Below are 11,400 nucleotides of genomic sequence, written 5' to 3'. Positions count from 1 at the left end.
TGAGGACTTTAGCCGCTAGGCTACCGTGCTGGGCCCTTCCTTTTTTTTTTTTTTTTTAACTTTTTTTTATTTTTTAAGATTTATTTATTTAAACCTAGCAGGCAGGTTTACGCCTCTGCCTGTGAGGTCAGCATTCCCTGCTGGATACCAACTCAAGTCCTGACTGTTCTGCCTAGGACCCACTTTTCTGCTAAGGACCCCAACACAGATACCAAGTGGAATGACCTTATGCAAAAAGGGCATCCTGCCCCCAAAGGAGGGTCTGAAAGAACGGGAAGCTAAGGTGAAAGAAGAGCACAAGTTCTAGCAGTCAGTGGTGAAACGTATGAAGATATGATGTTGGAAGAATTGGAGGAAAATGAAGATGAATTTAATGAAGAGGATGAACATGCTGTTGAAATGTAAAGGTTGAGAACAGCTCAAAGCCTTGGGACCCTGCACCCGTGTGGGAAACTTGGGAGAGGCTCCTGGCTCCTGGCTTTGGATTGGCTAAGCTCCGGCTGTTGCGGCAGCTTGGGGAGTGAATCAGTGGAAAGAAGATCTTTCTGTCTCTCCTCACTGTATGTCTGATTTTGCAATAAAAAAAATAAATAAATCATTAAAAAAATGTACAGGTGGCAAAGACTGGCTGAGTAGAGAGCAACTAAAAAAAATAAGAGTTAGAGCAGAAACTGGCTGAGTCTGGGGCCATCGAGACAGACCTGGAAGAGAACTCCAGGATTCCGATGGAAGATGTGTTGCTGTCCTGGGTGTGTTGCTCTGTCCCCACGAAGAGGGACAGCAATTCTGAGGGTGACTGAGACCACAGTCATTATTTGTCATTCATATCCCTGACTTCCCTTTTTTCTTCCCTGTAATCCAACCTCTTCCCAGCAGCCAGTATAGATTAAATGTGCCAAATGCAAACTGAAAAATGCCACTCCCTTCTAAAACAGCTTCCCTATCCCTACAGGATCAGGGTCAAAGTCTGTCCTGATGACCTGGAAGATCCTACCATCATTCCACTTCTGTTTGCCCCCTCCAGCCTTAGTATTTGATCAGAGCAACGCTTCTGTTTTCTTGAACGGAGTATGCTATTTTCCTCCTCCTTACCCCTGCTAACTGGCTCATTCACACATCTCCTAGGGCCCCACCCATCCCCTTCCCCAACCCCTCTGGGTTAGTCACCCACACCACTCCCATTCCACAGCCTTGTACACATCACACTGCATTCTTAATTATAGGTAGAGACCCCAGACCTCCTGGAAAACAGGGACCGCTGGTTCCCCGCTGAGCCTCCAGACCCCAAGACAGGGCCCTGCATGGAGGCGTACCCCTGGTCAGTGACCCGAGAGCCAAAAGGCTGCTGGAGGGCAGCGTGCCCAGGGGCCCGCCAGATCGCGGGACGATTCAAGGGCCCGCGCCAGTGGGTGGAGAAGCCGGACCCCGCCCCGCCCCGCCCCAGCTCGCTCAGCTCCCCGCGTCCCAGTGGCGGCGCCGCGCCCTCTTCCGCTCCGACCGAGCCGGAAGTGGAGTCGACAACTTCCCATGAGGCTCCGCGGAGCGCTCAGTCTAACGCCCCGCGCCGAGGAGCTGGCGATGGCGGCCCCGCAGGCGGAAGTCCTGTCGCCGGCAGGAGTCCCGGGTAAGGAGGCATGGGGTGTTGGGCTTGGGGATCCTTGGGGCCCCGTTTCTTGCCTTCCCCGGACGCCTCTTGTCATGTAGCCTCTGGTCCGTTCTCCGGTTCCCCACATCCCACAGGGTCCCACTCTGCCCTGGCTCGAGTGGGTTCGTCCTCCTTTAGGGGAAACGATTATACTTTGCGCTCATTTCTCCGGCCGAGGATCCCGCCCCCAGTCACCCCGGTGTCCCGTGCCTGGGGTCCCCCACGACAGTCCAGGGCTCGGAAACCTCCCCGGTGGGTTCCCGGGGTGAGGGCGGGCATCTGCAGGGTGTCGGGTTTTAGCCTGTGATCTCTGCACCCGCCAGATCTGGAGTGGTATGAGAAGCCGGAGGAAACCCGCGGCCCTCAGCTCCAGCTCCCGGAGGCCACCGCCAGCTCCACGGAGCACTCGTGCCCGAGGGACTGCTTGGTGCCCGTGGTGTTCCCGGGGCCGGTGAGCCAGGAGGACTGCTGTCGCTTCACCTGCGAGCTCCTCAAGCATATCATGTACCAGCGCCAGCAGCTGCCGCTGCCCTACGAGGAGCTCAAGCATTTCTACCGAAAGTCTCCTTCCCAGGTAGGTGTGGGCTCAGGGAGGAAAGGTGTGGCTAGTTAGATGTGGCAGGTGGGAAACTGCTTCCTTCTCAAGTGTGGGTCAGCTCACCCAGCCTTCGTCACCTTTTCCCCCTGTGTCACTGGCTCTCCGTTGGCTGTCTTACCCTCTCTGCTTTCTTTCCTGTCTTTTTCTTTTTTTTTTTTTTTAACCTCTCTCTTGCTAACTCTCCCTGAAACTCCTATTACGTGTTGCCTTTGGACCTCATGACTTGGCTCTTTAAATTTTAATTTCATTAGATTATCATCCCTTTGTTGTTTGTTTTGTTTTTGGCATCTGACTTCAATTGGCTTCATAGCCTAACATGAACATGATATAATGTAATTTTTTTGGCAGTTTTTTGTTAAGAGTTCTTAACTTTTGCATTGCCCAAAATGAGTTTAATTAGTTTATTTTTCTTCTTTTTGCCTTCCTTCCTCCTCCACCATTTTTTTAAGATTTGTTTATTTTTTCTTTTATTTTTTTTTTTAAGATTTATTTTATTTTCATTACAAAGTCAGATATACTGAGAGTAGGAGAGACAGAGAGGAAGTGGAGCTGCGGGGATTAGAACCAGCGGCCATATGGGATCAAGGCGAGGACCTTAGCCACTAGGCCACGCTGCCGAGCCCCAAGATTTGTTTATTTTTATTGGAAAGGCAGATATACAGAGAGGAGAAGAGACAGAGAGGAAGATCCTCCGTCCAGTGATTCACTCCCCAAGCGGCTGCAACAGCTGGAGCTGAGCCAATCTGAAGCCAGGAGCCAGGAACTCCTCCAGGTCTCCCACGTGGGTGCGGGGTCCCAAAGCTTTGGCCCGTTCTAGACTGCTTTCCCAGACCACAAGCAAGGAGTTGGATGGGAAGCAGGGCCGCCGGGATTAGAACCGGCGCCCATATGGAATGCTGGTGTGTGCGAGGCGAGGACTTTAACCACTAGGCTATCCTGCCGTCCCCCCCTTTTTTTTTAAAGGTTTATCCACCATATATTCTCTCTCATATAAGGAGGCCAACATGGAAAGTGTAACTCAACAGTCCAACCTATACTGTTTGTTTTTTTTTTTTTTTCGGTGATTGTTTGCTCTTTTGGCTGTATCCCATATGTTTTGATGTTTTTATGTCAGTTTGTTTGCTTCCAAATAATCTCTATTCTCTAGTAGAATTCATCCAGTGCTCATGAAGTATATGATGGCATCACATTTCCCAAAAGACTTCTGTGTTTCCTTTTAGTTAAACATGTGTTGCTTACTCAGTGGCACATTATTTTAGCAGGGTGCTACAATTTGTTGTTGATGTTGTTGTTGTTATTGTGATCGATGTGGCTGTTATGAAATGATGTCAATCCGAAAAACAGTAATATTATTTCAACCCCAAACAGCCTGTATCTCATGCAATAAGATATTGTGAAGTAACCAATGATATGAGGCAGATTGCTTATGATCTACATCAAAGAATTGTAAAACCTAAGGTACTTGTAAGACCCCATGATACTTGGAAATGGGGAGGTAGAGTAGAGAAATCTTACATCACCCTAGAAGGTGTGAGGAAGACGGGAAATATAACCTATCAGGATCATAACTGGTAACTCATAGACAACAGACTCGAATTAGCATTAGACAATAGCAAAACTATAAAGGCAAATGGGGGAATCAGGAGTAAACCTAACAACCTCTTAACAGGAGGTCATGCGCATAGAGCAGGGAGGGGTCCCCAGAGTGGAGCAGGCAGACAGGAGGAGGCTTTTATCCCAAACCTGAAGACTCCTAGATGCTCACCAAAGACTATCAGTATGAGCACCAAGGACTACATCCCTACTGCCAAGGAGACCACGGGGAAATGGAGTGCCTTCGGAGGCCAAGAACTCTGAGGTCACCCACCCCCAATTGGATCTACCACATGGGATGGAAGAAGCCCAAATCCTGCCTTGCAGGGTCCAAGGTCATTGGAACAACAACCAGGATCCCTGAGCGGTCCGCAGACACAGAAGAACAGTAAACTTCCTTCAGGACTAGGGAGAGGAGCTTTCTCTGGTCCTTGTCTGCTTCCAATTTTGGGTCCCCACCCCCTCTCATAATAACCATCAGGAGCGCTCCAGAAATCCCTCATAACAAACAAACAAACAAAACTAGAATAGATAGACAGAGAACAACAAGGAAAGCTTAGAACCAGACAGGATACGGTCAGCGGGGATGCACTTATAACTCACTGGGTTGGACACAAAGATTAGTTACTCCTCACTGGGGTATGGAAGATTTCTCTGCACACCCCTCCTAAACATGCTCACCTAAACTGTTGACATATATGCTGTTAGAATTATAGCGCTAGACCACCTGAAAAACAGCCAGGTTCAGCGAAAACGTGCTTCAATGCTATAAACTGCTAAATACTAAAATTAAAATAGGCATGAGACAGCTGAATAGCAATCTAAGCCATTTTAAGGTGTATAGAACACGGTTGAATATAAACCAAAATTGAAATGTCTATGAAGAAGTCACAGGTTGTGGTTGAGAACCTGCATTTTCCTATTAACATATTGGTTAATCAATACCATGTCAATTAATGCCACAATGTTGTAAACGGTTGTAAATATTATGTTGGGACTTTTAATTGATTGGGATGATACTCTGCCAGCTCTACCTTCAGACCAGAGATGGTCTCACCAAGAAACCATTGAACTTACCAGGACAATAAGATGCTGGACTTTATGCTTGGTAAATACCTCCAAGGAAAGAATGTCAACTGAATTTGAACTATGGAAATGCAACAAGGTGGAGCAATCTGCCGTGGGGGGAGGGTGTGGCGAGGGGCGGGGGGAATCCCAGTGCATAAAAAATGTATCACATAATGCAATGTAATTAATTAAAAAAAAATGAAATGCAAAACAAAAAGATTTATTTATTTGTTTTAAAATAGACCAGGGCTGAGGCAGGCTGAATCCAGGAGCCAGGAGCCTCGTCCTGGTTTGGTCTCCCATATGGGTAGCAAAGGCCCAAGCACTCTCATCCTCCGGAGCTGCCTCCCTAGGAAGGAGTTTGGAAGCAGAGAAGCTGGGACTTAACTAGCATGCTGAAGCCAGCATTGCAAGTGAAGGCTTAATGTACTAAGCCACAGCACCAGCCCAAAGACCTGTTACTCTGTTAGCAGCATCCTGTTTTTATGTCTGTACATTTTTTCTTACTTGAGAATATTTCTTATTGTCTTGAAGAACTTTCTCTCTGTTTCTTTGTATCTATTTCTATCAAACTCCATTTTTCCATGTGTTTTTGGGCTCTGATTTTCACATTTGGAGGCTTTTGTTCTGCCTTTGGTGAGTGTTTCAGAGTAAATATTTGCAAGCTCCCTGTGCATGACTGATGAGCTGATAGACTGCATTATGAGGGGATTGGGTGGGAACCTGGTGGTCTCTGGTGTCTTTGGGGGATGCCCAAAACATCGTGCTGCGAAGTCTTCCCTCAGGATGGTAGAGGAAGCAGGCAGTGGTCTAAGTCTTCTCACACAGGCTCTTGGTCCCCGCTTCTACTCGTACATGTGGAGCCCATCTCAGCAATTCCCGAGTCTCTGGGGTTCTGCGGGGTAGAACACTCCTTCCTCTCCATCAACATTCAGTGTTCAGCTTTTGTAAACTCCTGCATTTTCCATCTGTGTTAGTTTCTCCTTTCCTTCTCTCCCCTCCACTTCTGAAAGGGAAAGGCAGAGCTACAGAGAGAGAAGGAGAGACAGAGATCTTCCCCAAATGACTGGAATGGCCAGGGTAAGACAAGTCCAGAGCCTGGAGCCTCTTCCAGGTCTCTCCCATGTGGTTGCAGGGTCCCAAGGACCTGGGCCAGCCTCTGGTGCTCTTCCAAGCCATTTGCAGGGAGCTGGATGGGAAGAGGACCAGATGGGACTGGAACCAGCACCTATATGGGATGCTGACACTAGAGGTGGAGGCCTAAACTGCCATGCCAAGCACCTGCCCCTCGTACCTTCATTTTTTTTCTCTTAAGATTTATCTTATTTTTTATTGGAACATCAGATACACAGGGAAGAGGAGAGAGACAGAGAGGAAGATATTTCACCCACCGATTAACTCCCCAAATAGCTGCAATGGTCAGAACTGAGCTGATCTAAAGGCAGAAGCCAGGATCTTCTAGCGGGTGCAGAGTCCCAAGGCTTTGGGCCAACCTCCACTGCTTTCCCAGGTCACAAGCAAGGAGCTGGATGGGAAGTGGGGCTGCCAGGATTAGAACCAGTGCCCATGTGGGATTCTGGCGTGTGTAAGCGAGAAATTCAGCCGCTAGGTTATTGCTCCGGGCCCGCACAAATAATCTTGAAAGACCAATTACAGCGTCATCATTGCTAAGCAGTCCTCATTCCCATTATTATACACTATCTAGCCACAATTTGCTGCTTTGTCATGCTACCAAGTTTCCTTGACTATTTTAGCTTCTTGTATCAGGATGCCCTTCACCTTCAGGATACTGTTTTGTCTGTGTATATAAAGAATATATTTTGCTTTTTGAGGTCATGCCCTCCGATGAAACCTGGTGTGTTGACGGTGGTGGTTCATTGAGCTAGAAATTCAGTCTGGGATTTGTGTACCTCAGCAGGATTCTTTAAAGGGCATTCGCCTTGTCCTCCCATCCTCCTGTGCTTTGTCGTCCCAGGCAGAAGACGCGGTGAGGAAGAAACCTCAGAGCAGCAGCGAGGCGAGCATCAGGAAATGCCAACAAACCCTAGCAGAGCTGGAGAGCGTGCTGAGTCACCTCCAGGACCTCTTTGCCCGAACTCTGGTGCCACGAGTGCTCATCCTGCTTGGGGGCAATGCCCTGAGCCCCAAGGAGTTCTATGAACTTGACCTGTCCCGGCTAGTGCCCTACAGTGTGGAGCAGAGCCTCAACACGGCTGCGTGCCTGCGCCGCCTCTTCCGGGCCATCTTCCTGGCTGATGCCTTCAGCGAGCTGCAAGCTCCCCCACTCATGGGCACCATCATCATGGCCCAGGGCCACCGGGACTGTGGAGAAGAGTGGTTTCGACCCAAGCTCAATTACCGAGTGCCCACCCGAGGCCACAAACTGACTGTGAGCCTGTCCTGTGGCCGGCCTTCCGTCCCAGCCGTGACATCAGAGGATTACATCTGGTTCCAGGCACCTGTGACGCTAAAAGGCTTTCATGAGTGATGGCGAGTAGAACGCTTCCGAATCATGGCCATGTGCAGCTGAGGGGCCTTCCTCCCCATGACTTCCTGGTTGGAGAGGAAGGCTCTGCCCTTCTGGCTGCCTACCTCCCCGCCACACACACTGCCTGGTGGGCTGCTGGTAGGTGACTGTCACAGTCCTCACCGAGCAGTGTCTCTCCCAAGTCAGAGCTTGATTTCCCCAGAGGGTGCTGGGTCAGGTGTTTGAGATTACAAAGCAAAAGATGGGGTCCTCAGAGGCACACTCCTATGGAGGAGGGCACCCCTTTTTCTGCTTTTTTTGCCGTGTCCTTTCAGAATATTTACTGGGAATGTATGTGTGGATGTGATTCATGAACTTAAATGTAAAACAGATGAATTCATAGTACATTGTCCTGCAGCACTGCAGGCCGGGGCTTGGAGGGTTTGGCCTTCTCCCCAGCCTCTTCCACTTCAAGGTCTCCAGGAGTCTTTAATAATGCCAGGTGGGGTGCCTCTTACCCAAGTGCCTGAAGCCAGAGGGGTTTCAGATTTGGAGTTGTTAGTGTGTACATGTAATGAGATATTCTGGGGATAAGATTCACATCTAAAAATGAAATTCATTTACGTTTTGTGTCCCCTTGTATGCCCAGACCAAATGTAATTTTATATGATATTTTTAATAACTTTGTGCATGAAATGAGAATTTTGCGGTGTGGAGTTTTCTATTTGAGGTATTGTGTCAGCATTCAAAACATCTCAGATTTTGGATTTTGGAATTAGGGCTGCTTGACTTATAATAGTGTCATCCAATTCAACAGGTCCACGCCAGTTTGGAAGGTTAAGCTAGCGTGGCCTCAGTTCTGTAAGCAGCAGGACAGCACAGTTGGGACTGCAGTCGTCATCCACTGACTTCAAGCCCAATGCCCCTTCCTTGCCACTTGCTGGTTTTGGTGACCCTTGTGTTCTGTATGTCCAAAGCAAAAGTGACCTTTGGTGTGGGGAAGGACTGGGCTTGGCAGGTTGACCAGTGAGAGCCCAGTGACTTGGGGGGAAGGGTCTGGTGCTGGGCGTGGGCTGCAGGGAACTCTTAATTGGGCAGGGGTTGTGTGGTGTGGGACTCCTCTCCAGACCTACTCTCCTCCGAGGGCAGGCGCTCTGGCCCTGTCCACTGGGGCTTGGAGGAGGACAGGTGCCAGGAGTGGCTCCTCATGCTGGCCAGCTGTGAGACAGCAGCAACAATTTTTTTTTGTTTTGTTTTTTGTGGACTGCTTCACTACTTTGTCGTCCTTGCACAAGTGCCATGCTAACATTCTCTGTATTATTCCAGTTTTAGAATAAGTGCTGCCAAGGTGAGCACAGTATTCAGTTTGCATGGAGGCAGTTGTTGCACATGGCGGGCACCATGCTGGGGGAGCTGAGCTATTCTGGGGTGTCAGGATCTTCGTCAGCCTGTCTGCCCTTCAGAGGGGAGAAGCAGATGTCTGGTGGAAGGTGGCTGAGATAGGGAAGCAGCTTGATTTAACTCTCGTGGGCAGAGGCCCCCAACACAGTGCTGGCATCCTGTGGGATTTACTCGCTGGGGCCAGCTTTGCCTTCTGGATCCTGTTCCCCAGCCTGTCTGCTCTGTTGCTGGAGGTTGGCTGCGACAGTCCCTGTGTGGGCAGTGCTGTCCTTGGGCCACACTGTTGCTTCCTATCTGCCTGCTTGCTCAGCCATGCTGGAGGTGGCTGTCCTGTCCCTCGGCGTTACCCTCTCTGGCTGCACACTGTGCTGACCACCAAGCATTGTCACCTTTTGTTGCTGGGGAAGAACACCTGCTCATTCCATGGAAGAAAGTGGAAGGCAGAAGGGACTGGCACGAAATCTCAACTAGCCAATCCTCCATCTGTATATCATGGGTACTGTTCCTGTCCTGGCTGCTCCTCTTCCCTTGTGACTCCCTACTTGTGGCCTGGGAAAACAGTAGAGTATGGTCCAAAGCCTTGGGACCTGCACCCATGTGGGAGACCAGAAGAAGCTCCTGGATTCAGATTGGTTCATCTCTGATCATTGTGGCCATTTGGGGACTGAACCAATGGATGGAAGATCTGTCTCCTCTGTAAAATCTGGCTTTCCAATAAAATAAATAAACCTAAAAAAAAAAAAAAGCAAAAGGCAGAATTCCACCTTTGCTGGTGTTGGAGAGAGTTGTGTTCATATCTACAGATGAGGGGCAATGATACATAATTGCAGGATTTTTAGATGAGGTAACAGGGAAAGTGCTGGATATAGTGTCAGTTTTTGGTTTATTATGTAACACACCAAAGCACTTCAGAAAGTATATGGAAAAAATCCCATGACCCTTCCATTGAACTTTTTCATGAGTGTTTTTTCTTTCTTTCTTTTTTTTTATTGCAAAGTCAGATATACAGAGAGGAAGAGAGAGGAAGATCTTCCATCAGCTGATTCATTCCCCAAGTGACCGTAATGGCCAGTGCTGCACCAATCTGAAGTCAGGATCCAGGAGCTTCCTCTAGGTCTTCCACATGGGTGCAGGGTCCCAAGGCTTTGGGCCATCCTCAACTGTTTTCCCAGGCCACAAGCAGGGAGTTGGATGGGAAGTGGTACTGCCAGGATTAGAGCTGATCCCGGCGTGTTCAAGGTGAGGAATTTAGCCACTAGGCCATTGCATTAGGCCCTCCATGAGTTTGTTGAAGCACTTACATATAGATCTAGGCCTATCCATCTTACAATGTATGGAGTACTGCCCACCCCCTTTTTTTTTCATAAGATTTATTTTTATTAGAAAGGCAGGTTAACATAGAGGAGAGACAGGTCTTTCATCTGCTGATTCACTCCCCAAGTAGCCACAATGGCTGAAACAGAACTGATCCAAATCCAGCAGCCAGGAACTTCTGGGTCTCACATGCAAGTGCAGGGACCCAAGGCTTTGGACCATACTCTGCTGCTTTTCCAGGCCACAAGCAGGAAGCTGGAAGCGTAGTGGAGCAGCCGGGACACAAACCAGCACCCATATGGGATGCTGGTGTTGTAAGATGGAGGATTAGCCAGTTAAGCTATTGTGACATCCCCTGTCCCCATTTTCTAGATGATGCTAGGGAGATTGGGTCACTTAAACTTAAGAGGTGAGTGTGGGTTTGAATCCAGTCTCCCCGGCTCCAAGCTCCCTGGCTGAGGGCTTCCCACAGTGCAGCTCATCCTCTGTGATTTTCCTCTGAGATCCTGAGTCAGGATTTGTTCTGCCAAACGGGAAGCAGTAGGACTTGCTGCTGTGGCTTAAGACTTGGGTTCCTGACAGTGAGCCTCCCATTAGCCGGTGCTGAGTAAATACAAAATTAATGAAAACAAACCACTGGAGCTCTGATGTGTGCTATGATCCAGAGACTGGTCTGTTCCTTAGATGCAGCGACCTTAGAGCACGTGTCCCACTTAGGGAAGGGAAAGGCCTAAGGGTCTGATGACAGGGTGGCAAGGGGAGAAGGTTGAGTACTGTTTTGAGATGGAAGACCCTGAAGCCTCTCAGGTCCTTCAGATGCTAATTTGAAAAGCCTTCCTAAACAATGCCAGGATCATCAAAACAAAGCAATTATCCAGGTAGTTTAGATACTTCTCTGACATGGGGCACGTGTCATTCTGATTTCATGAATCCCATACAAAGGAATCCAGAACAATTAAGTAGCAACCACTCAGTCTCAACTCACTCAGGAACTTGTTTATGTTCATGTTTGGCTGGAGACGCCAGAGGCGGATAGGAAAGAGTCTAGCCAGGAGGCCCAGCTGTGGTGGGGCTCTGGCCCTTCACCGGCTGCCACATCTGGGTCTAAAAGCAAGAGTCTGGGGCCCAGGTTGGTCAAGACAGGTGATAGTCTTCATATGCCACCATAGGTAGAGCAGTGTTCCTTGGAGGGGGCAGGTGAAGAGACATCTGGGAAGATGGAACATCAAACTCAAGAACTCTAGGGTCTGGCTGGGGCAGGAGTTGAGACTGGGTGGAAATTGATGGAATCTTAGAATCTTAGTTTTTGAGGGA

The 11,400-nt window shown here is 48.9% G+C and overlaps 1 protein-coding gene and 1 non-coding gene across 2 annotated transcripts; one reads left to right on the top strand and one right to left on the bottom strand.

Annotated features, from left to right (window-relative positions):
• Positions 1-1,466: 1,466 nt before the first annotated feature.
• MAD2L1BP (MAD2L1 binding protein) lies at positions 1,467-8,073 on the top strand. Its single transcript, XM_004590398.2, has 3 exons — positions 1,467-1,624; positions 1,969-2,219; positions 6,880-8,073. Exons 1-3 carry the CDS (start codon positions 1,528-1,530, stop codon positions 7,390-7,392), a joined length of 861 nt encoding a protein of 286 aa, XP_004590455.2. The 5' UTR covers positions 1,467-1,527; the 3' UTR covers positions 7,393-8,073.
• Positions 8,074-8,624: 551 nt separating this feature from the next.
• On the bottom strand, positions 8,625-8,727 carry LOC118758398 (U6 spliceosomal RNA). The gene has a single exon (XR_004995692.1). It is a non-coding gene; the product is annotated as a U6 spliceosomal RNA (small nuclear RNA).
• Positions 8,728-11,400: the final 2,673 nt, after the last annotated feature.

Source organism: Ochotona princeps, chromosome 1 (assembly GCF_030435755.1).
Source record: "Ochotona princeps isolate mOchPri1 chromosome 1, mOchPri1.hap1, whole genome shotgun sequence".
Lineage (NCBI taxonomy): Eukaryota > Metazoa > Chordata > Mammalia > Lagomorpha > Ochotonidae > Ochotona > Ochotona princeps.
Note: the sequence above shows the minus strand (reverse complement) of the source record. Positions and strands in the feature narration are given on the sequence as shown.